Genomic DNA, 25,820 nt, shown 5'->3' on the forward strand with positions numbered 1-25,820 from the left:
TGGTGGGTCTCCATGGACGGTGATATGATGCGAGAGGCCATCAAGCCCCCGGGGTGGGGGGGGATTGCTCACTAGTGCCCCAGGAGAACAGCATCTGGCCGGGGCTTCTCCAGCCGCCTCTCCCTGGCAAGGAGACAGGCAAAGGTGTTACCGCACCGAGAGTATCCTCAGTGCTGGGGGAAGGTGGCTGGTGCTGGGATTGCTCTTCAGCAGCCCTTTTCTCTGAGTCCTTTTGTCATCTGTGTTTGAAGGGAGGGTCAAACGTGTTGTAATTTGTCCGAGTTGTACCTCAAAGTCGGTGAAAGCATGGTTCGGGGCGAGAGGTATATTTAAATGTTTTTTCTCAGCAGCAGACGCTTACGTGAAGCTGTACAGTAGGTGAGCTCTGCCAAGTGACTTAAGTCCCTGCTTCAGATGATGGAAAATCTGGGGTACAGGTGTCAAATCTCTGAAGCGGGAGTGAGAACATGTTTTGGAAGCTGTGAGAGAAGACTGACCAGTGTCTAGCTGTGTGGCTGGCAACTAAAAAGGACTGACTGGACAAGAACAACCTCGGCAAAAGCTTTATTCTCTAGCGATGAGTCAGAGGGAGCAAATGGGTTGCAAATGGGATGGCTTTGAAGGGAATTTAGTCATTTCCCCTCCAGAGGTGTGAGGGAGAAGCCTGTCTTGCAAGCAGGTACCTAATTATGGTTAAAGGAGAGAAGATGATCTTGCAGCAGGGTTATGGCTAGATTGTAGGGAAGTTATCGTTGCAGAGTTAAGCAAAGGAAGCTGGCAATAATCATGGGGACTTGAGCTCAGGAGAGGTGCGGTCTCAGGACGCTGCACAGGGCTGCCAAAATGTTCTGTTCAAAAGTGTAGATTTAAGCAGAATGGCAGAAACATGAAAATTTTATTAAATCTGGAGAAAAGGCGTTTTCAGGGCTGTATGACTTTTCATATGTAGCTGATTGTTGAAGTACGAAATCTGAGGTCTGGATTGTGACAAAGACCAGGGGTTGATCCTCTGGAGGAACGCCAGCCTCTGTGCAAGAGCGAGCCTCTGCGAGGTCCAGGTGTGCGCTGCACGATTTCTGCACGATATGAAGTGCTCTATTTGGAGGATAAAAATATCCTACAATCCCTACAGGAAATCTCCTTTGCCTTGATGCATGAAATCGGATAACTAAAAGAAATAATGAAAAAGACAGCTACTCTGCTGTGACTGAAATAAACTGTTTAGGTATTTATGGATGGGAGAGGACTATTTCTCCTCTCCTTTAAAGCATACTTTTAAAACATTTATTTTACATCTTATTATTTCTATTATATTTGAACAGATATAATACAATTGAAGTAGTTATTACATGAACTAATACTAACAAATCTTCATCAAATACTTATTTCTTTTAATATGAATTATTTTAAAGCTAAGCTTCATGTAAGTGTTTAGTGGCATGGCTTTGAGGCTAAGCAAAAAAGTTGTATTCAAGGATTAATTTGTACTGTTAGTATGGAAATAGGCATAGAAATTAGAAAGAAGCAGTTTGGAATGACTTTCAGAGGGGGTTGCTCTCTGTCAGGACTGCTGTGCTCTCCTGTATTTCTTGGTTATCTGACGTTGAGAGTTGGGACTCATGGGCTCTGTTAACTGTGGCGTTACGAGCAAGTCACTGTACCGCTGGTTCACCCGTTTGTGTTGTGGAGAGTCTTGTATTTCACAGGAATGTGCTGAAGGTTACGTGGTACATATAAGGCTAGATTTAATGTTAAATATATTATTTAATTATGTTGGCTCTGTTCACAACAGAGTTAACCAAGCAAACCCTTATGCTGTACAAAGTCTGCCAAACACACAATTTTTCTGTTTTAGGTGAAGAAATGAAGTTTTTATTTCTCCCTCTTGTTTTATCCTGTTTAACTTAAGAGTTTTCTCCCTTGTGGTTATTTTGTGTAAATTTGAATGTACTTCATACTGGTTTCATGCATTGTAAACTTTGTCAGCACCTCATCTAATTATTTCCATACAACAGTGTATACACCGATGGCACTGTAAACAAACATCACGACACATTGCTTGTTCAGCTAGGTATTCCTACTTTAGTAATAAATCTAAAAACTTCCAACATTGGTGTTAAGGTGGCCTTAAACAGGATGAAAATCAGGTTGCAGTTTGTCTTGCTGCTGGTGTCAACTTCTGTCAGCTATTTCCTGAAGACAGGTACCTCCATGTTAAATAAAAAGTCAAAAATTAATTTCCTGCAGCACAGGGTGATCTGCACTCTGCTGCAAGACCTCAGAGTTGGTAAACTAAAGGAGCTGATGTGTTTTTCATGTGCCTTTAATTGGCCGTGTTCTTGCAAAATGATGCCGTACTGCAGGATGTATTTTCCATGTCAGTGTTGTCGTTTCTGAAAATCCATCCTCGTGATGATTTTTATTAGAAAATAAGACAAAAGGCCATTAAGTTACTAACTTAATGAGGTGCTGACAAAACCCCCACGATATTTGTTGCTTTGCTTACTCATCTCAGGTAAACAAGCAACTTAGAATTGAGCATTTCCAGGGATTTTTAAATGGATTTTATGATGTATGCCTCTGGGGTATTTTTGCAGGTCAGTAATATTTCTGCTCATGCAGTGCTCATTAGTAGCAGTCCTATATAGTAATTTATATAATGCTTTCTATCTTGCTGATCTTTGGAGGGTTTTTGGACCCTCTCTGTTAGGGAAATGATTATGAAGGGAAGTTTGTTTTTTGTTGTTCTATAATGCTATAAACCTCTTTTCTTCCCTTTCACATACTTTCTGGAAGCACTGATATGAAATCCAATGTTGCAGTTAAGGATCAAGAATTCTCCTCTCTTTCCCCTTCGAAGCAGCAGGGAATAGTTCATAATTACATTGTAGTTGCATGGTGCAGTTTTATGTTTCGTTTACTGCTCTGACATCAAGTAAATCCCTTTACGGGTGATCTTCCCGTTGTGTGAGGCACTGCACGTCTGACATGAGAACAGTGTCATCTGGAGAGACTTGTGACTTATGTGTAAAAAGGAGACAAGAAGAAGTGGAATAGACAGCAAGGTACAAGTAATGGTGAGGTGAAGCTGTCGTGCTGTAGACACTTTTATGGCTGTTGTTGCAAAGGAGGGCTGGAAGGGAGATCTGGCAGGGTGGTGAGGTGGCTTTTTAAATAGGTGTTGACTGTCCTTCCTGAGTGGGTAGGGTGGTACGTAGGAGAGCTCCAACATTTGTCTGAACATGGAGTGTGGGTAATGGATGCTGCTGCAGCAGAAGCTTTGGCTCAGATTTTTAGTTGAAGCGTTCAAATGCCAGGACTGCATGGGATCGAACTTGTCAACCTACGTTTCTGTGATTGTATCATTTACTTGTCTCTGGTTGCTGATGAAGCTGGCAGGAGATAAGGGTGGCTGGATGTCAGCATCATCTAGACCCTTGCTTCTGAACCTGATTAGTTGTAGACTCAATACTTTGTTCCTTTAACCTTTTCTTCTTCCCCCAAGATCTCTGATCTCTCCTCATCTTAAGCTGTGTTTTTATTTTTGGACAGCAGTGCCCAAAACTGGACGTGGAACTTCAACAGAGGCTTTCACACATCTGTGAGCTGGAAAGATTATTTCATCTACATTTGTAGATGATATCTTCATTTATACATCTCAGCAGAACTGAGGGGTTTTTTGGTGGTATGACTCTGCCCCTCTACTCACGTTGTGGGCTACAGGTTTGCATCTTGTCTGCTTGATTCTTGTCTGCTTTTGTGTGAATTATTTCTACCTGGGCTTAATTTAGGCTTAACTAAGTTTAGTCTTAGCAGGATGCAGTTCAATACAACCAAGTGCAGGATTCTATAGTCAGGCTACCAAAAGAGAATGTAATTAATTTTATAGAGAAAAATGAGTGTGTGACTTCCGGTGCTGGCAAACGTACAGGGCTATACTGAAATAGTCCTTTAAAATTCAAACTTTTATGGGGAACAAAAATAATTAAACTTAGAGAAACATTTGTTTGCTGTGTTAAGCATCTTGTGTTTATAAACCTGTTTTATTTCTGCACTTTAAATTTCTTGAATTGGAAGCAGCGCCATTAAAAGGGGTTTAAACTTAATATCCAACAGTGCTGGCAAGCTGATTTTTCCATGGCTAAATGCTTTGCTTCGTACGCACCAATCCTCTGACTAGCTGCTGGGTAGTCTCTTTTTTATTCTTTCTTTTTTTATCAACCAGGCAGGCCATGTTAATGTGACTGTATGGTGTGGTTGAAAGCAGATCATAAGCAGAGGGTGAAGCAAGTGAGATTGCTTCAGGAAAATAGAAAAATAATTTACTGCAGCACTGAAATTTCTCAAGCTTCAGTCCAGAAAGGCAAGTTACAGGGTAGGATGCTTTCCTCAAAACATCGTTTTCAAGCTTACTCTGAGATTATTTGTTTTGAAAAGGAGATTTTGCCATTTATACTGAGGACGTCTAAACCAAAATATGTCTTAACCATCTTTTTCGTAATACATTGTTAAAAGTTTGATACAAGTTTCAGTAGTTTGTAATAAAATGGCACCTACTATTGCCTTGAAATAGGTGAAAATAGACTCACCTCTCTTTTTTCTTTTTTTCCTTTTTTTTTTTTTTTAAATTTTATTCTTTTTTGCCATTTTCCAGTACGATTGCTTCCTTATGTCTCTTTACTGGAGAGTCTCATTCAAGAATTCAAAGTGGCCGAAGCAAATAGCTGTGCTGTGCCCATGGGACTGTCACATGAGGCCAAGTGCTCTGCTCCATCACTGTGAATCTTAGCTCTGCTGCCAGCTGCAGCCTCTTCCGTGCTTCCAGTTGTTTATTAAAGTAATGACATACATGAAAATCCAAACAGTAGGGATGTTGAATCCTTGATTGTGTGGAATACTGATATTAATATTTAAGTAAAACCACTGAATAGTTAAAATGGCTGCTGCAACATAGTTTTGACTGGCTTTTGCGGTAGCACAAGATGTATGCTTAGAATTTCATCGTATTTCACAGTACATTGCATTGATTTCTGCTACCTTGCTTCCTCTAAATTACAGCCCCCTCCTGCCTGCAGACACACACGTGTGCATGCACCGTTCCAGCAACACCCACCTTTGCTGGCGTAGCGCTTTCCTGCCTGTATTTAAGTGCTCTCCGACAGAATTGTCCAACTGAATGATGTTACCAAAAGGCTGTTCTTAAAGGAAGGTGTTACTTCTCTTTGACCTGAGCAGTACGTGAAAATCACACCAGTGAGAGGAACCTGAAGTTCATTTTTCAGTGTCCATTTATTTTCAGGAGCAAATCTGTCTAAGATTGTGTTTGAAATTGCCTGCATATTGAAAGTGATTCGTTTGAATTGGTCGGTTGAAATGGAAATAAAGTCAAACTTTATGGTCAGAGTTCTCTGGGGAAATCAAATAATGGAGTTTGCAAAATCACTAGTGAAGCAAAAGGACCAACACTACAGCAGCAGCTCCTGACAGCTGTAGCAGCTGCTGCATTTGCTGTCTTAATTTTTGTCTTGAGTTTTTCACTACTTTGCTTACAGAACTAGCTTATTCAGAGTTAAGGATCCGGTTGGGATTTGAAAATGAAAGACAGTTTGCTGTTCTTTTCCAATATGTGAATAAAAATTACATATGATCTCCTGAGATCTTTTAATTGTCTAGAAGGGCTTGATTGGATCAGATCTGTGTAATTCAATCATGACAATTTCAACTAATTTCTCCCTTTCTAATCCATTTTTTTCCCTGCAACTTTTTTAATAAAGAAACATTGTATGTATTCAGTATCTTCAACGCAGAACTTAAAATACTGCCCTTGTCAATTATTAGAATTTTTAAATATAGCTTGTCAACTATGGCAGTTCTTTCATATAGATTATATTTGATTTGCTTTGGTCAGGTTCAAATGTGGTGCAAGAATTAAGTATCTTGATTGATGCACATGATGTTCTTTAACTGCATTAATAGTTTTAAATATGGACTCTCGGTCAACAAAAAAAGGCATTTCTAAAAATGGTTCTCCCTGCTTGGTACAACTTTTTTTTTTTTTTTTTTTTTTTTAGGAAAAATACCTGCAAGAAAACCCCTTTAAAAATTGGTGAGAGATTTGTTGAGCCACGTGGGCTCCTGTTGCTCTGGGATCGCTTGCAGTATTTGCACATTTTCAGTACATGATGAAGAGGACAAACTGCACAATAGGATAAAACTAGCTGTAGAGGGTGCCCAGAATTTGTTTTGTGATTCCAGTTTAATATGCTGGCTGGCTGGCTTGGAGTTTAAGGATCGTTCTAGAAAAGTTATTATGTTGGATCCATTTCTGTTTTGGTCTGCCGGATACTTTAAAAAGCAGTAATTAGTTCTGTCAGTTTAAATATTTGGTCAGCAAAATACTGCTTCAGCATAGTAAGGTGCAAAAATCGCAGCTGCTGTTTATTGGGCTTGCTTCTAATTTTGAATGTGTGTTGATGTATCGCTAAAAAAAGGAGCTCTGGGAAAAATAACAAATCGAAGATACTAATTCTTTTCTTAAGAGAAATCTTTCTCTGAAATCAGCCACTGCCCAGCTTCCTGCGGTCGCCACGTGTTTTGTGGAAAACTACATGTTTATTCTGCCCTTCTCAGGGCTCACTATTAAATGAGAGGTCACGTATGTTTTCCCAAGCATCGTTTGGAGGCAAGTATTTTGCTTTAAATTGCAATTTGCACGTATTTGTGTTGGAGGTGACAATAGTTTTTAACTCCCAGCTCCTCTTCACTTTCTGCTCCAATTCCCCAGCAAACATAGGAGTTACGGTATATATTGTTCCCAGACATTTCATATATGACACAGAACTACTAATATTTTCTCTGGAGGTGTTAACTCTTGTTAAGCTGAATTTGAAGCATTTGCTAATGCCACTAAATCAAACAGTATGGCAAGAAGTAGAGTGGCAACTTCCCAGGGAAGGGCTTGGCTCTGATTTCATGGGTTCCTCTCGCAATCTAGGAGCTACTCTGCATGGATCTGTCTTGTATTAACATATGCCTGCCTCTTGCATGAAAATTTTAGTAGTAATCCTTGTGTTGGAGCTCTGCTATCAGAAATGGTGTTAGAAGGAGGTACAAAAATACTCATGTCTTTTGATTGTGCCTTTGTTGGGTTTTTTGTTTTTATTTCCCATTCTGTTTTGCCCCAAGCAAAGTGGAAAGTTGACCAATCTAATCTCGCTTTTGCTTAGGAATTATGGATGGCTTTTGTGAAACTGAGCAAAGTTTAACCATTTCAGTCAATAGTTGCTTCACAAATTCAGACTATGGCAATGTGATCAGGCCAACCCTGTGTGGGTTTTTGCTGCCACTGAACGGAGCAGTTTGTCTCCTACTGTTCTGCTACTTGTCTTCGTCTTAGCCATTGTTCTGTGTTTGGGTGGCCTTGCGGTTAGCCAGGTAGGGAACAGATCTGGCTGAAAGATCTGGGAAAGACCAGAGCAGTTGTGGATGCCCCATCCCTGGCAGTGTTCAAGGCCAGGCTGGATGGGGCTTTGAGCAACCTGGTCTAGTGGAAGATGCCCCTACCCATGGCAGGGGGAGTGGACTAGATGATCTTTAAAGGTCCCTTCCAACCCAAACTGTTCTGTGACTCTATGAAAACCGTTTTTGTTTTCAGCTAGATCTGTTCACAGGGAGTGGTTAACTCTGGAGGAATGGGGAAGGAAGGAGATGTCTTCTTCACTAGCCTCGCAGGTTTATTCTACGTTACAGTGACTGTGTATCAGTGCTCTCCGTAACTGGAGGGTCACCTTTTCTGATTGTCTGCCAGTTCCAGGAGAAAGAGCTGCATCAGGTCAGCCTAAGAGGCTTGAGACTAATACCAAGTTCTCCAGATTATCTGATCTCTTGAAGACATCTGCTTGAGAAAACGAGCTAAAAATCCCTGTCAGTCTGAGCAATTGAGATGAAGTTAGCTTACCCCTTCACTCCTCCTTCACCACCCTGCCCCATGTCGGTCCTGGTGTGTTTAAACAGATCAGCTGGTCTTGATGATTTCTACACTTCTTTGAATCCTCCTCAGTTATATCCTTAAGTTATTGATCCAGCTGCAGGTAAAGTATTCCAGACATGGTGGCACCAGCGCCTTATGCAGCAGTGGTAGAATCTGTGCTCCAAGTCGAGGTTGTCCTTAGATGCCTGAGAATCAACGCCACGACCGGGGTCACCGTGCTCTCACTTTGGTGTATGCAGTCAGCTGATGAACCACCGGCTTTCCGGAGACCATGCATCACAGGAGTATGTGCCCCGTGCTGTTAATGCCATTTCTTGCCTTGTGCCTTGGAACATAACTTCACCTTGTTGGTTTTGAGATATGTTCTTCATCTGTCAGAAAAAGAACAATGCCAAGTCCCTCTTCACCTGCTCTTGCCTGTGCAGGATTAACGAACATTTTCTATGTGGCTTGGCTATTGGTAGCCAATTTTGGTTGGTGCTGTGCTTAATATTCCCTCTGGCAGTCTTGAATGCTTAAAAATATTCTGGTAGAAACTATGACATGGGGTTTGGTGTTTGTGACAGATCCCGAGTCCGATGTCATCAGTGACAGCTCAAGCTATTTCATGGTGTTGCAACTTGGGCTTGTAGCATTGGTGTGCAACTGTGAGAAGTTCATTTATTTTTGTTATGATTTATTTTGATGCTAAATACTCCAAACTTGTGCTACGTGATGATTCATGTGATTTCATACATTTCATACACAGTACGGGTTTAATGTCCTTGCACTAGTCAACAGGCTACTGCGTTCCCTTGCCTTGTGCAGTAGTGGCTGTCCATACTGTAACCCTGCTTTCACAAAAGTGATTAATTTGTCACACAACCAAAACTCTTTGTCTGGCATGATACAATTAATCAGCAACTTGCTCCAGGATTTCCCCATGTTCTGCCTCCCTTATGGGTAAGAGAGTCCACTTACAAACTTTCTGGTCTCACAATACAGGGGAGGTTACCAGGGAGTTCCTGCTGTTTACTGGATTTATGGGTTGTGTTGGAAGGGGTGTAGCCAGGCAGATGACGATAGTTGCTAATCACCTGGAATTACTCAGGACAATCAAACCTAAAACCGGCTGTAACATGCTGTGGAAAAGTCTGACTGTGCTGAAATGCTGCATTTTAAAAGGGTGATCAAATTTGTTGTCACTAACTGCACATCCTACCTATTCAAAGACCGGTGAAGGGAAATCGTCCAAGCTGTGGGCAGTTCTCTCCATCTCCAGAAAGAACCAGAAATGGCATGGAGAGAGAGCATGATCAGGGCTGGGATGGCTTCCAGGCAAGGAGACAATCAATAAAGTAGGATTCTCGGCTTGAAAAATACATGGCCAGGCAAGGGAAATATGATAGGAGTGTATACAATCATTAATACTGTAGAGAAGAGCAGGCAAACATTATAGTGTGGGCTTAAAAGCAAACAGAAGTAATCCTTTTTGCTCAAAGCCTAATTAAATTGTGGCACTGTTGTCACAGATGTTGTGGAAGTAGCTCTGGCTGGAAGCAATTCGTATTTTATGTGACGAGGTAATGGAAACTGCCCTCCCTTAATGCAACACAGTGCTGAGGATGCAGCCTCTGGAGATCCCCATCCTGCTAATAGTGAAAATTTGGAGGCAGGTCATACGCTCTTCCTTACTTAACCCTTTCCAGAGTATTTGCTGTACTGGCATCTCTCAGTGACACATTGCAGAGCTGGATGGACCTTTGCTGTCTCTCATCATACCGATTCTTGTGGTCCTAGAAGATAAACCAATTGTAAGACAGGTAGCTTGAAGCTCTGATTAATAATAAGAGTTTGCTGTGTTTCGTACCAAAATCTTGCTTAGGAAATTCAGCATTAGTTGTTCTTTTCATCTTGATCTGCACTGGGAGTATTTGTGTTTATTTTTTTTCTAGCAGGATGTTTTATCAGTGTCACAGCAAATGTTGTCTCCCTTCTTGGATACTTGGACACTTATGCAGGTGTGCTTGGTTCTTCCCAATATTATGACAACTCATCATCTTGATATTACTTCACTTTGTTCTTCCTGATCTACAGCATTCTTTGAAAGGCTAAGGTTTGAATGTGGTATTTTTTCTTTAATCAGAGAAAGATTAAGCTGAGGCAGTAAAAGAGATTAATATTTTCTGGATTTACGTAGGTGTGTGACATTTTATTTAATTGAAACTTGACAAGAGCAATACTGAAGTCTGGAAACCCACAGAAGAGAATTTGGACCGTTCGGGGGTGGTTGTTTTATGTTTCATTTTCTAGAAATATCAGGGGAAATAGGAGTTTTGTTTCTACAAAATTGAAAAGCTGCTTTGTCTGTTCCTTTCTATTTCTTTAGGAAGCCAAGAATTCAGGAGAAACTCCCTTCAACGGAGGAGATTTTTCTTCTGTGAAGCTCTTTCACCCCCTACGCCCATGCTTGATTTTAATATTCTGTGCTGATTGCCTCCCCCAGAAGAGTTGAAGTGCAAAAAGCCTGTTAAAATGGTGCACTGTTACTCATCCTGTATACTGGGCTCGAATCTAGTCTAATTATGTCACTGCCGAAATTAAGCACTACTCTTTTAGCCTTACTGAGTGAATATCAGCCTGAGAAACAGATTTTGCATCAACTGAGTCATCAGGAAAATTCTGATTGCGGAGCCTTTTGTTAGTAATGGGGATACAAGGAGAGGGCACAGCTGCACCTTTTGATGGAAGCAAAAAATAAATTGGTTTGCCAACTGGGCACCTTTGAGAGTCCTGGTTTAGATGATGTCCGCAGAACAGGTCTTCTCCGTTCACCCAATAATTTAGAGGAATTTAATTCCCTAAGGTGCTGGATACAACCTGACATTAGTACTACAGGAGCAGCTAATTTAAGATGTAATTTGTTGCAGTGCTTTGTGATATACCTGTTAACAAACTGCAGCAGAAATTAGCCTTACTATAAAGAGGAGATGAGTCTCACTGCTTATGGGGAATAATGACTGTGATTCACATTTTGGAAATGTGTTACTGGGAAAACTAGGTTGTTGGTTTTTTGGTTTGGGTTTTTTTTTTTTTTTTTACTGCCTCTGTTCAGGTATTATTTCCTGGGTATGCAGAGCACTGGCAGGAAGATGCCAGCTTATACAAAAGGAGGAAACCTCTCCAGGTAGAAGTAGTTACTAGACACGAAGCAGTCCACAGGTAGCGCTGATGTCCAAATCTTTCATCACACCAAGTCCTCTTTTAACACAATAGTTTCGGTCCATCTCCAAAGCACCTTCTCTTCCCCTGGTGTCCACCATTATGATTTTTTTGCCTGTGCAGTGCTCGTTCATCAGTATTTGGCAAACGATGTGATAGAAAAAGAAATCTTGCTTCTGGGCACTAGCTCCCTAGGTTTGTGCTGGATAGAATTGGGCATCCAGAAGTCTCCAGTGATTGGAATGTGGTTGGCCAGATTTTACCTTTCTGGGTTGTTGGATTTTTTTTTTTTTTTTTTAAATGACGGTAAAGCAGTGTTTCTGTATGGGTAGATTATGACTTCTAAAGCAATTACAGCAACCTGGGAATAGGTGCAAAGCCTGGAGCATATGGGAGCCTGAAAGCCCATTCTCGCGTGGAAATATTCTGCCAGCATCTGTGTTACACAGTCTTGTCATTATGATCCTTAATTTAAAATGCAAGTTTCTAAAGGTCCTACTTTTTTCTTTTGCTTTTTTTTTTTTAATTTTATTTTTTACTTTACCCTTTTGGACCAGTACCTTTTACTTGCATTGCTGGACTTGATAGCATCCTTCCTAATGAAATGTTTTTATTATTGGATATTTTCAGAATCACAGACAGGTGCCTGTGTAGCTCTAAGAACAGGGAAGAAGGCAGCTTGAGGAGTGTTTGTTGGTCTTTATTGTGATGCTGTTCTCATGGCCCTTGTACTTAACTGAGGCAGGATAGATATGGAAGCATATACCGAATTAATTTGGTCTTGTTCTTTTCCTTCACAGCCCTGATGTTGCTGTACATACAGTATTTAAATACTAGATCTGTTTTACAGATATGTTAAAGTTTTAACTGTTGCAATAAATATCAGGAAACTTGAGCTGAAATTAAACTTGCTGCTGTTAACTTAAACCTGGTGGATTTTATTTATTCTGCTCCCAACAGTGTTTCTAAGTTTTTTCTGTATACAACACTGTTCAATTCTCTCCATAGTTTTTCTACCAGCTGCTTAGCCATCAGGGCAGGTTGACTTTCTGTTTGAATTATATTTCTTCCAAAAACTAGAGGAGATTTCTAGGAAAGTTGTAATCTCATGACAGGTAGTACACGGTAAATTGGTAGTAACCTTCAGTAAATAGCTGGCATTCTGCTTTTCAATACTGTGGTGTCAAGGTGATTTCAGAGAGGGACATATTCTTTTTTTAATTATGATTCATGGGCTGAGTCATAAAGTTAGGATGGCTTCCTGTGTTCCAGGCACTGGAGTGCTCCCAGTCATGTCAGCATCAGGCTTGCTTTAAGGCTAGAGCGAGACCATTAAATACAAAGGTATTTAGTGACTTTTGACTCTGACTTTTGAAGCATCTGCTCTATGGGTCATTGCAAATTGGGAGATTGTACTGGGACAGTATCACTATGTGCCCTGTTCTTTTTCTTTTCCCTTGTCTTAGGTCTGTGTAGTCTAAATGGCCATTGTTCAGTCTTCCTTGGTGTTGCTTTACGAGGAAAATACTCTTCTCTCTGTGTCTCCACTAGTTTTCCTGTGCATCTTTGTAATATCCTCAATAGGAGCAACAATTAGGGGAAAAAAGGGGGGGATTTCCTTATTGACCATAAAATTGCTAATACTGTAGTTGTATGGGAATTTCACTGATGCATCATTTGCTTCCAGTCCTAAACTGTTGTATAACACCAGTGTGTTCTCTTCAGTGTGCATAATGATGCCTGTATGCCAATTTAAATGAAAGATTTTAAAAATCCGTCTTACTGATTTTTTTTTTTTTTTTTCTGTGTGTGTGTCTTGCAGCCCTGGAAGAAAGCGTGATTTTTCGCCAGTGCTTTGGAGCCAGTACTTTGAATGTATGGAGGACGTTGTGGTAGAAAATGAAACTGGCAAGGATATATCCTTTTTTCCCCAATTGAACTTTTCTTATTCTCAGTGACTGGGGCATTATCATGTTTAAGTTTGTCATTGAGTTTATTGGGCTTCTCAATTTTTTTCATGTATTTCTTTTCATCTTCCATTTTTTTTCTTTTGTAGGGATCAGTATCAGTAACTAGAGCAATACCTTCTAAGCTGACAGTTAAGATGTACTAGCAAGGTCCATTTCTGGTATTGCTTCTTTTGTAATCATTAATTTTAAAAAGTGTTTTCAACAGTTTAATAACATATTTTGCAGGGAAATACAGTTTAAACTATGGGAACTAATGAGTATCAGGATCAAAGCTGTTGTTGATTTTTATTAACACAGGTAGTTAACAGGCAATCAGTGAACTGTATGTTCAGGATCAGTATCAGCAATAAAACAGGTAAAGCCAGTCTTCCAGGTACTGTTTAATTCAGCTGATGGCAGTCATCCTCTTTGACGTGCTCAAACTGCTGTTGTATCCAGGCCGTTTGCTAACTGGGAGCACTCCAACAAGTACAGTGTGTGAAGGTACTGGGACAAGACTTCCCATCAGTCCTACCTCTGCCTACATCTCTGACAAAAGCAGGTTTGAGAGGTGTTTCCAGGTCTTTTGACCTAATTACAAAATGAAAACATTTTAATCTGTGTTTAAATAACACAACCTTGTAGTTTAAATAGTTGCATAGTTTTTAAGCATGCATATTCTAGCTTGGCCATTAGGAAACCCAAACTTTCAAGCTATTTCTCTCCAAATACCAATTTATGGATTACTTCTCTAATGCCGGTAGCATGTGATGCTTTGAAATGAGAAAATTCTCTCTCCTCGTTGTTTTGCTCAGCTTCTCATTCTTTTGTGTTTATTAACTGCATTTGTTCAACTGATCCTATGAATTCTTCATGATTTACACCTTGTCTGCCTTTGATGTAAGGGCCGTGCACATCCCCGAGGCTTCATGAGTAATAAAATAAAAAGTATAAGGGACCTATCTGAATAGGTGGTGTACATAAGCATCCCAAATTTAAGCAAATCTTAGTCGTTTGGGATTTATTTTGCTACCTGTGATGTTTGGCAGAAGCTTGAGCTCCCATATGAAAGGTTTTGGACAGATGTGTACTGTAGAAGCAGCTGAATTAATGAATGGAGTTGGTGCCCACTGTTCTGCCCCAGTTACCTGTTACTGCTCCATCAGATCTCCTTGTGTGAACAAACCCCAGCTGATGAAAACTGTTTTAAGCTGACACAGCTCACTGTGACTGAAATAGTGCAGGCAGCACCTGCGTGAACTGTTTGCAACCAGCAAATCCAAAGGGCACTGCAGTATTCAGCAGAAAAACGATGAACAGCCTCATCAGTAACTGCAGCTAGCACAGTTAGATTCAGAAGAGTGCTTTAGTCCACCCAAGACCAGAGGGAGAACAGTGGAAGGAGGTGAAGTGACTTGTCTGATCTGTTGGTCACAGTTTCAGGCATTGAACACATATCTCACAACTCCCAGTTCTGTGCCTTTCCCTAACTGACGTCAGTTTTAGTGATAGTTAAACTGATTTTTCTTTATCTAAATATATACTGTAAGGTGACCTTAGCTACCCTAGTGAAGCATCTTTACTGTGAGTGTTCCAGAGAGTAATTACATTGCCTTAAAAATCTTGTTTACTGGTTTGTCTGACTTTTTTCCTTTGAAGTAGTAAGAAAATACACTAGATCAAAATTACACGCTCCGAAGTGTATGCTCATCATGGTTTGGTTTTTCTCTTAGTTGTTCAATTCACTGTTTTGCACTAGGGGAAAAGGGTGCTGGGAGGAGGAGACCTGGGCAGCAGGAAAACAACTCTTGAAGCTTAAATAAAGTGGGTTAAGTTTTGTCCAGGTTATGCTTGCACATGCCTGTTGATCAGAGGGAGAAATGAGGCCTTGGGTACACAAGGGTAGAAACAAAACAGTATTGGGCATTGCAGACTCCAAAATACATTCAGCTAAGTAACTTCAAATAAGTTTATGAAGTGTCCTTAACTGTTCATACACTTTTCGAATTTACAAAAGCGGATTGGAGGGGCCTGTCTTACTGCTGTTACACGGTGGAGGCCATTCTGCTCTTTCCTGGGCTGTATTTACTGTAAGTAAGCTGCTGCTTTATAGAAGTATATATGCATGCAAATATAGTCCTCTGAGCATGGAAGGCAACTAACCTTTCAGCTATGTTAAGCACAGAAAAATCAGTTCAGAAAACTTGTCTTATAATCTCCTGGAGTGTACCTGACTCAAGTCTTCTAAATATTTCACTGTCAGTGTATTTATTAAGTAGGCAAAGCACATGCAAAGGTTTATCATCTAGGTTTTAATTATCATCAGTAACCAAAACTACATCTGCCAAATAGCTTGTCTGTTTTAATGAAGAGCCAAGACGTTTCCCATCATAGCATACCCATTTTTTTTCAGAAGGCTGCTTTTTCATGACTACCAGTGAAAGTTCAACAGCTTTATCTCATCATAACAATATTATCTTTGCATGGTTGCAGTCTTGTTTGACTTGTCGAGAAATCTCATTTGCTGCTCAGGCAACTCTCTGAAACACGAACTGAGGTGATGGCAATAGGAGTGAGTGTGGGGACTGACCAGCCCAAAATTCCTCCCTCCCACCCATTCCCTTTAAAAAATAAGGGGAGTTAAGGAAGAAAACTTTTAAAGGATTTCAAGAAAAGTAAAATCACTTGCAGTGTGTGATTTTTTTATTTGGGACGTTTTTAATCCAGGAACTCTTTGTGCTCTCTACTTAATAGAAGGATGCTATAGGATCACTTTGATGGAAGTGCGACTGGACAGACGAAGTCTCTGTGTCTTGCCTGTGCCTTTGGCTGTGTCATATTTGTTACCTTTTAGCAGTTTGGTGGTCTGTAGATCACTTAGCCTTTAAGCAGAGATTCAAATGAGTAACAAGAACCAATGTTTTACAAGAGTCACTACCAGCTGCTCTTGAATTCCCAACATGACTACTGTTGAGTAATCCTGATGGTGTAATCATAAACCATCTTATAATATGAGACACATTAGAAAAATTCATTGCCGCCTGGGCTGTAATTTTGGTATTGAGTAGTAGTTTTACACCTAACAGTTCATTTGTAACTAGCTGACCCAGAGACTGGTGCAGATACAGGTCTTCTGAAACTGTTGAACTTTAAGTCTTAAGTCTTACTAAATCCTGTAGTTACTTGCTTGTAGCTCACTAGTTGCCAAGATGGATGGATGTCTTTTCCTCTGCTAGTTTAGGGTTGGGTTTTTTTTATGGTATACAAGTGCCTTAAACAGATGTAATGAAGGTCACTGCTTTTAATTGGAGGCAGAGGTATGAAGTCATGTTTTTCTGAGTTAAGGAAGGGGCTTCTTACAAGACACTTCCACCCTTTCTAGGGCTCTTTTTTTCCAATAACAACACCAATACCATTTTTACATTTAAAAATCTCCGGAGCTGAATTTAGCGGAGTGATTGCAGTTATAACGCTGTACCTTACAGTTGCTGGCTTTTTATGTTACCATTAGCAGTTAACAAAGTTAGATCATATACAAAATTCACACAGATTTACGCCTTGCACTTGAGACTGCATTTGGAGAAAGAAACTGCCGCAACAATTAGCTCATGCCTTTGTGTGGCTGCTATAGAACTATTTCCTTTGTGCATTTTGACATGAAAGTTTGTCCCAAGCAATCAAGTGTTAAATGTTTGGGATGAACCAGAACTTAAAAAAAACCAACAAACAAACAAACAACCCCTCCCCCCAAAAAACCAAGAAGAAACCCCAACTGGGAAGCATTGAGAGTAACCATCTTATAAATAAAATAACAGACTGCAGGAGTGGCATGCTCCTTTCTTCTTTTGCTTATTGGCCTGGTAACTTCCTGGATGATGTGTTTGTACTTCTCATGGCCAAAGTACTCCTATTGGGATAAAATTCAGGGCACTGGAAAGCTTCCCATTCTCTCACATCAGGTTGATGTTCCTCTTTCTTTACTCCCTACTGACAATAGTTTGATTTTTAGCAGCAGATTGCTCATCTGACTAGTTAAATTATTGCTTAGGTGCATAAGCACCTTGCAGATTGAGGTTTCAGGGTGTCTTTAGGGGCTCTAAAATATTAACTTGTGGATTCAGTGGTTTTGGGGAGAGCAACTGCTACAGTCGTTTAGGAGTTGAATAGCTGAACAATCAAAATATGAGGACTGGGTAGCTTTCAGATCTCTCTACCTGTTATGTAGGTGGTTCTATTAAGAATCCCCCAACAGATTCCCCCACTCCTGCAGGGCTGTTATTTAAATAATCAATGATTCTTTAACACAAAAGTCTTCAACAAAGAATGATACTTAATCACTGTGATGCCTGAAATAACTTACATAAATTGAGCTGTCAGGGACAAATAGAGCCATAATTGTATTGCAGCCTTACCTTACTCTGAAAGGATTCCTCATTTGTTCCCCCCAACCCCTTTGGACTAATCAATTTTTGTACATTTCAGCCTTACTGTAAAATTTTGTTCTTTGAGAGCAAATAGAATGTGTGCTGCAAAGCAGCTGCCTCATCTTCATGTCTGCTGTATAGCTAAGGCTGATTTTGTAACATGTGGGGCTTGGGGAAGGGGGGCATCCCTGTGGTGTCTGTAATCCCGCTGCTGCATTTCAGTTTTCAGAGGTGCTACAGAGCAAACATGCATAATGTCTTATGCACAGGGAAATAAATGTCCTCAAAGATGGCGTGAACAATGGTAGAAAGGATGGAGCTTTGGTTACTTAAGGATAGTTTATATGCAATATTCTTGCTTGCCTTCTGTGACACCTTGTGCAATCCAGGTTCAGCCACTTTGTTGACAATAGCAGGTTTTTGTCGCACCATCCAGGCCTTTGCTGTTGTTTCAGGGAGTCCTTAATGTTGCTAATCCTTTTGTAGATGAGGTGTGGCACTTTGCAAATTGTATTATCTTTGTCCCTTCTTGCAGTCTGCAATCATTAACAGGATTCAGTGTAGGATTGTGGCTTTAGATCTCCGAGGCCATGGTAAGTAAAATCACATAAGCATGTTACATGCTCTCGTTTTTTAAAGATGATGTAATGAATCCCTCCCAAGATGACTAAGAAAGCATCCCTAAGGCATCCCAATTTTTATTCAAAAGCAGGGATGGAAAAATGGCTTCTAGAGCTTGGCAGCCACCTGTCCTCACGTGCCAGAAGCTGTGATTTTGTGCAAGGTGGTGGTGGACTTGTTCCTTCCTACATACTGGCACCAACCCCCTCCTTCATATTTTCATAACCTGTAGGTGGTCTTTACCATTAGAAATAAGGTCTGTTCTTTAGTTTTAAGATACATTGCAAATGTGGAACAGTTATGGGGAGTGTTTCCTACCCGTAAGCTATAATGCGATAAAGTACTAACTGTTCCTATTAATTCCGGGTTTCTTAATTATTCATGTTAACTGCACTAGGCTCGCTCTTAATAACTGTGCCAAAAAGCTTTGTTCAGTTGCTGCTCTAACTCCTGAGGGATCTGAAGGTTTTCAGCTTACATGAACTTTACTTTTTCTGTTCTTTCAGGAGAAACAAAAGTTAGGAATCCTGAAGATCTGTCTGCAGAGACTATGTCAAAGTAAGGAAGCTTATGTTCTCTCTTCAGTATTTCTCTTTTCATAAACCTTTATTTTCTTTCCTTGAATGAACAATAAACTACTTGAGGACACACAGCCTTCATGCAAGGGAGCTTGAAGATAGTTTCATTCCACATGATTCTGGTAGTTATCCCTTCTTTTCCTTCCATTTTGGGACAGTTTGAAATTACCTCTTCCAGCCGAGTCAGATTCCAAACTGGAGTCATTCTCTAGGTGCCCTCAGTTCTTAAACTCACTTTAAAGATCAGTGGCTTCATTGCAGAGAACACTTTAAACCTGCAACATGCTATAACACTTGCTAGAGATTTCCTAATAGAAGTGGAATGCTTTCCTTGGACATAACCAACTGGGGCACTTTAGCTTGAAATCACCAGTTTGGTTCTTCTTCAGCTCCTCGAGCGAGCGTTCAGAGCATGCCCGCCTTGGACTGGCGGCATCCCAAAGTGTGGGTCACAGACTGAGACTTTCAAGCGTGGAGGGAGTTGCTTTTTCAAACTATCACGACCTGCTTTGGGATGCAAATCCCCCTCTTGACAAAGCTGTAAGAAAAGCAAATACCCACTGCTAAGCACATTACGTTATGTCCACATTTAATACAAAGAGACTCTTTGCTATGACTACAATCAAATCACGAAGGATTTTGTAACCTTCATATGAACAAATCCACTTGGTTTGTTGTGGGGAGGCCATGTGTGAAATGTATTCTGACTTCCATTGTATACCTTATTGCTACTGCTTACGGCTTGTCAGATCCTGATGCGTTATTGTCCTGAGGAGATGCCGTATGAAATGATTAGAATTTTTTAGATCTGGAGCAGCACTACTGTGGGGGAAAAACAAGTTCCTTTTTGTTTTTAAAACTTTCTCTCCTCTTAGCAATGAGTTTGAAAGTTATTCCAGAATAGCCTTTAAAGGGACCGTTAAATTATAGCTGGTTTTCATTTTTTTTAATCAAATCCTCAAGCGATTTTCTCTGACAGAGCAAACAAGCTGGTCAGCCTCTTTTTTTTTTTTTTTTTTTTTTACCTTTTTTCCATTTTCTAGTTGCAATACTGCTCAGGTCTCAGGTTCCTCTGAATAGTTTTAGTCAGGAACGCCAGTTTGGGTGTCTTACACTACAGTGCTCTTCAGCAGATTTCCATCATTAGCTCTGCTGTTGTTTTGGGTTTTGTGAATTGCACCAGCCAGCTTTCACATACTGCAGTGACAACTTCAGTTTGAAGTAGGTGCATTATGGAAAGGATAGGGAAATTGCCCCTTGCCTTGTAGTATCTGTGCTCATAGAGAGTCTGAATCTTGTTGCTTGTGCTCAATGTTGTTTATCTTCGCATTGGTCAGTAGGGCTCAGTTATTTTCTCTCTTTAATTGCAAACAGTTTCTCCTTTCAGAACGGTGAGTTTCTTAGTCTATGCTTCCATGCAAGAGGCTTTGACAGCTTTTTCTCACCTTTTATTTAAAATTCTCACCAGCTAATGTCAATGTAAAATGTTCTCTTCAGGGATTTCTTTTAAATGAGCACTTTCCGTTAGTAAAAATGGAAGTGACATGCTTGTTCAGGAAACTATTGGCTTGAATGATTTCCTGTATCGGTACCTAGATGAAACAGTGGTAAGAGAATAAGCTTATCTCAATTACCTGTGGGTTAAATGATCATACAGGCAGGGTTTGGAGCCGGATGTCCATCTTGGATGTGTACTTTCTCCTCCCATTATACAAATCTGCTTCAGAAATGTATCAAGGTAGAGATGCCGACCATGCTTTTATCTTGATTTGGCAGAGACGTTGGAAACGTGGTTGAAGCTCTGTATGGGGACCTTCCTCCCCCTATCATGCTGATTGGGCACAGCATGGGGGGTGCCATTGCAGTGCACACAGCGGTCGCAAATTTGGTGCCAAGTTTACTGGGTCTGTGCATGATCGATGTTGTGGAAGGTAAGTGTGTGTACCCGTGGATAGGGTTCTGTCTTCCACATTGATCTTTTTCTTTTATCCCCAAATACCTGAATACAGAAAGTTTTGCCCAGTTTTTAAACCAATGCCAATTCCATCCTCCTAACAGACGCTACCTACGCAAAAGTCTTTCTAGTGTGACCCCTCTTTTGCTTTTCCCAGATGGGCTCTCTGTTTGCTATTTTCCTGATAATTTCTTTGCAATACTTTCTTGTTAGTGGGGAGAAGGGTGGCTTTTTATATAATGCATGGTGCTGATGAGTGGTTACTGCCTTCTCGTACTATCTGAATGTCCTACCTGTTCAAATATTAATTCTCTAATGTGGGAGGAGGTGTGACTGTGGACTTAGGAGTACTAAGCTGTACTTTCCTTAACAGCATTAAATCCCCAATGAGCTCCAGCTCTCTCTGAAAGTGTGTCCCTGGTAGCCAGTTCTGTATAGAGGGGATGTGGCAATTATTTCATCAAATGCCATAAAGTTAAAATGCTTGTTCTTAGGTACAGCCATGGATGCATTGAACAGCATGCAGAATTTCCTAAGGAGTCGTCCCAAAACATTCAAGTCACTTGAGAATGCCATTGAGTGGAGGTAATGCATTGGCTTATTATGTAGTCTCCAAAATCACTGGTCTTTGTAGCTTCTCTCCTGAAGGAAACAAAGTTTATATAATTTGTCTGTTTTCTCCCTTTGTGCTCATTTCCCCAACTATTGTCACCAATTCCTTGGCTGATTTGACAGGGAGAGAGACGTCTCAAAGATAATTAATTTCCTAGGAAAGTTGGCTAGGCATTGGAGAAGGATCCTCTAAGAGCTTCAGCTAATGGAAAGCTTCATGGAATGAATTGCAGCTTCCTTGTAAGTGTCCCAACTATTACAGAAGAAGCTTGAGATATCCATCCCATGTGTAAGAAACAGGACTTATTTCCGATTCAGCAAGAATTAGTTACACATTTGGCAGCTGAGTTTGAAAGGGAGAGGTCTTGTGGTTAAGTTTGTAGATTGGACTACAGAAAGCTCAGGCCTGTTGCCAAATACCCATGTAGTTTCTGACCTCCCCCTATCCCCTGCAATAAAATGGGTATAACACTATTTCACTGTTTGCCCACAAGCACTTCTCCCACGTGTCTTTTAAATTCACAGTTACAGTGACAACAGGGCGTTCCGAGTAAGTTGGCATGTAGTGTGAGCCACTCTGAACACTTTTTGAGAACAGAGGGTTTGGGAGTGACTTGTGGAAGTCATGAGCTGTAAAGGGGTTTTGCTCCTGTTTCTGGGCCTGCTAGTTCCTGAATCTGTTTAGTAAATATTTCTGCCTTTCTTCTGAATTTTCTTCTTTTTTTCTTTTTTCTAGTGTAAAAAGTGGACAAATAAGAAATCTTGAATCTGCCAGAGTTTCTATGGTCGGTCAAGTCAAACAGTAGGTGGTTTTTGGTTTCGTTTTTTTTAAAGCTCTTAAAATACTCTTGCCTGTTTTACAATACCATTACTACAGAGCATAAATGCACTTGAAAGTGAAAATTTCTTCTAGCAAATACAAATTTCTTATCATTTGATCACAGCTGATACCAGCGGCAGTACTGAATCGTAATCATGGCACTTGGAGAAAACCTGGCCAAAATTTCCCTGGGACAAAATCTGCCAAGAGCCATGTTTTCAAAAGTTTAACTACTGCTGGTTGTGTATTCCTTGGTTTGTCTGCCTTTCTGCACACATTAAGTGTTAGTTTGATGCCTTTTCAGAAATTTTGCCCTAAATCAGGTTGGCCTTCTGGGTATGGTATCTTCCACTTACTTTTAAAAATTGTTTAATTACCTGTTGCATTTCAGGAGTGATCTGAGGTGGGTTTGGGGGGGATCAGAGTAACCTGCTTGTGCCACTCTAATCTTTGACATACCTGGAGCCTCTACAAATGTCTCATACTCCGTTAAGAAAAGCTGTTGTTGATTGATTGACCGACCAATTCTGCCTCCTCTAAGTAGCTATTTGCATTTATATTTGCACTGGGATACATGTGCTGCACAGGCACTCGGTTTCATGGCTAGTCATGACTGTATCTTTCATCCACAGCTACTTTTAAACTTGAGGGGGTTTTTTTTCAGCCACTGTCTGAGAAATTGCTGAATGCTTTAGGTTAAAACCTGTGATTTTTTTGATTTTTTTTTTTTATTTTTTTTTTGGCAGGGAATCAGTTTATGGTTTTATTTTCACAGATGCGAAGGGGCTGCCAGTCCTGAATGTCCTAAAGCCATAGTGGAGGGTATTATTGAAGAAGAGGAGGAAGAGGAAGAGGATGAGGAAGGGGGAGGCTCTGTCAACAAAAGGAAGAAAGAAGATGACACGGAGGTAGGGAATTTTCTTACTGTGTTTTCAGCTTGTGTTTGCACAATGCTCCCTTGCAAGAGTAGCCACCAGTAGTTATCCAAATCGTTCTAATATAAAATGGAGCAACTCCAGGGACCAAAAACTTTATATTGTGACTGTTGTTTTTCTTCTTCATCTTGTGCCACTGATTCTATCTTGGACTATTACCTGCAAGTGTGTGTTTGGTTTTCTTTCCTGAGACGCTCACAGATTTAATGCTTATGGCCTGAAATGGTGCTTCTGGCCTGAATGAGGAATGCTCTTTTCTGAGTCTTTGCGCTATTTTTGTTCATTTCCAAGGCACAGTGGCATGCAGGAGGTTCTACAGGCAATTGCAACCTAGGAATGTAAATTCCTCGAGGAAAATCGTTGTAGCCAGCTTAGCCCCTTGTATTTCTGTGTCACCTAAGTGAGAGCCAAGTCTGAACTTTCAGGCGATTTGTGAGCTATTTGTGCAAGTAAAAATAGCAAATTGAGTGCCCTGAATACTGCAACGTTCTCTTGATCTGTAGGTGTAGCTCCTGCTCACTTTCTTGTTCCCTACTTGTGTACTTTGGCTGTGATTTGGAGAGAAATTTAGGAGCAAGGAGGGTCATCCCTGGAGGTGTGTAATCCACCAGAGGGAGCCAGTATTTTTTATATATACTTCCAAGTGACACTCTGAGTTCATTTTATTTCGGCTGTTTTACTGATCACTAATGCAGAGCTCTCTCTCCTCCCTGCAGACAAAGAAGGAGCACTTATACACGTGGCGAATTGAACTGGCGAAAACAGAAAAGTACTGGGATGGCTGGTTCAGGGGTTTATCTAACCTCTTCCTAAGCTGTCCAACTCCAAAGCTTTTGCTTTTAGCTGGTACGTGTCTCTTGCAGTCCTGCTTAGGTTCAGTGACTGTTCACTTCAGTGATGTCCTATTGTATTTTAGAGAATACGCCAGCATTTGGCTAATGTCTTTCTCTGAGAATAGCGGACCTGTTTCTTCTACCTTGGCTTTTCTATGTATCTTGAAATACCACAAACCAGTCCATTTGATCTGTGCAGATCTGGAATTAGTTCAGAGCCTCTTAATATCAAAATAGCACATAATGACATATACTGTGTATTGCTGCTGTTGGGTGGATGTTTTACTTGTATGATGTGGAAGAAGAGCAAACAGGACAGATCAAAGCTACCCTTCAGCCTCCATTACTATGATATTTTCCTGTATATATGGATGTAATTTGAACTTTTCAACTGAAAGTCAAATTATCGATGTTTTAGAGCCAGCTGTAGGCCCTTTTTGTATCCTGATAGGAAATTAAGTGTGTAGCCAAGATAACCACCCTTTTAGTTGTTGGGAAGGATGTGTTAATGCATTTTTGGCTGGGATTCTTTCCTGTCGCTTTACTGTCTTGCAGTGCAGCAGTGAAGAGTCCTTGTGGGTGTCAGAGATGATGTTTCTTTTGAGTTTTTCAAGCCAAATGTCGCCTTCAAAATGTGAAGTAAAGCCCTGCTTAGACAGTCATGTTCTCTCTGGCTTTTCTCCAGTACATCTGTTTGTTTGATTGTAGGTGTTGACAGGCTGGATAAAGATCTAACAATTGGACAGATGCAAGGTAAATATTTAATATTGTTACTCTATCCTTACTGTAATGCTCTTTTTGGATGATAGCTTGTTGCTATGGGTACACAAACGAGAGATAGCTGGAATGGCCTTTTAGCAGGTGCAGTCTATATCGAAACAAATGTGCATTAAAGAATTAGTCCATCCCAAAGTGTTCTCTTAGCTGTCTGTGGTTGTAGGTAAAGTGGAGAATTTGAGAAGGGAAAGGTTGAATTAAAAGTTGTGAAGGGCTGTTGCCATGGGTTTTGTTCAGTCTAGTGTTCAATGTTTCCAGCAATGGGGCTATCACACTTCTCTTGGATCAAAATGATTGGAAGGGCTTCTTTCTAATCTGTATTTTCCCCTTCTAACTACATTCCTGATGCTATTAGCTAGAACACTTGGGACCATCCAAAACTGTCTGGTCTCCCGGTGTTTCTGGCAGACATCAGACCAAGATTCAGCATCTGCATTAATGTTTTGTGGTTTGTTTTTTTGGTTTCTTCCCCATCCCATCTTCACTGATTTCCAGAGCAACCAGTACTGGAAAGTAGTATGGGGTAGCAGGGTAAACATTACATTAAGTTAGATCTGATAATGGTTCCAACTCTGAAAAGTAGTCTTACCTGCATTGAGAAGCTCTAAGAAGTCTAGCTTCATTTTAACTCCTGGGAACGTGCTTTAGTTACACATGGGGAAGATGAATTAAGCAGCTGGTTCTTGCTTTCTTTGCAAAGATGTCTGCTGTGTGTATTGTACAGTTTGCCCTAGACTTCTGTGCCTTCTCTGGTCCCTCTTCACCAGATGCATATAGTGAGATTTAGTGAGGTTTGTTTGTAAAAAAATGTGAGACCTTTTTTAGAAGAGTTCATAAATTCACAGTGCTTTTAAGGGTGTAGTGCCTGACATTTCCTGTGTGTACAAGAACTGCTTGCCTAAACTATTGCTGTTAGAAATCAAGACCACTTAAAAACCAGCTCCAGTGATGACTCTTTTGATCTGCAGGGAAGTTTCAGATGCAGGTCCTCCCACAGTGTGGCCATGCAGTCCATGAAGATGCTCCAGACAAGGTGAGCCCCACTGTAGGGTTGAAGCTAGATAAGTCACGGTCTTCATGGCTTAAATGCAAAAGGGGTCCGTTGCTTACTATGAAGCAGAGATTA

The 25,820-nt window shown here is 40.6% G+C and overlaps 1 protein-coding gene across 1 annotated transcript in view; it reads left to right on the top strand.

Moving 5' to 3' along the window:
* Nucleotides 1-25,820, top strand: part of PPME1 (protein phosphatase methylesterase 1) — a 32,365-nt gene that overhangs the window by 520 nt on the left and 6,025 nt on the right. Inside the window, exons 2-12 of the mRNA XM_010576657.1 lie at nt 13,014-13,107; nt 15,138-15,230; nt 18,100-18,157; nt 18,692-18,743; nt 20,540-20,694; nt 21,212-21,302; nt 22,066-22,131; nt 22,925-23,057; nt 23,801-23,930; nt 24,626-24,670; nt 25,663-25,727. Coding sequence (XP_010574959.1) covers nt 13,014-13,107; nt 15,138-15,230; nt 18,100-18,157; nt 18,692-18,743; nt 20,540-20,694; nt 21,212-21,302; nt 22,066-22,131; nt 22,925-23,057; nt 23,801-23,930; nt 24,626-24,670; nt 25,663-25,727 — 982 coding nt within the window. The remainder of the gene's footprint in view (nt 1-13,013; nt 13,108-15,137; nt 15,231-18,099; nt 18,158-18,691; nt 18,744-20,539; nt 20,695-21,211; nt 21,303-22,065; nt 22,132-22,924; nt 23,058-23,800; nt 23,931-24,625; nt 24,671-25,662; nt 25,728-25,820) is intronic.

Source organism: Haliaeetus leucocephalus, unplaced genomic scaffold (genome assembly GCF_000737465.1).
Source record: "Haliaeetus leucocephalus isolate CR32 unplaced genomic scaffold, Haliaeetus_leucocephalus-4.0 Scaffold536, whole genome shotgun sequence".
NCBI lineage: Eukaryota > Metazoa > Chordata > Aves > Accipitriformes > Accipitridae > Haliaeetus > Haliaeetus leucocephalus.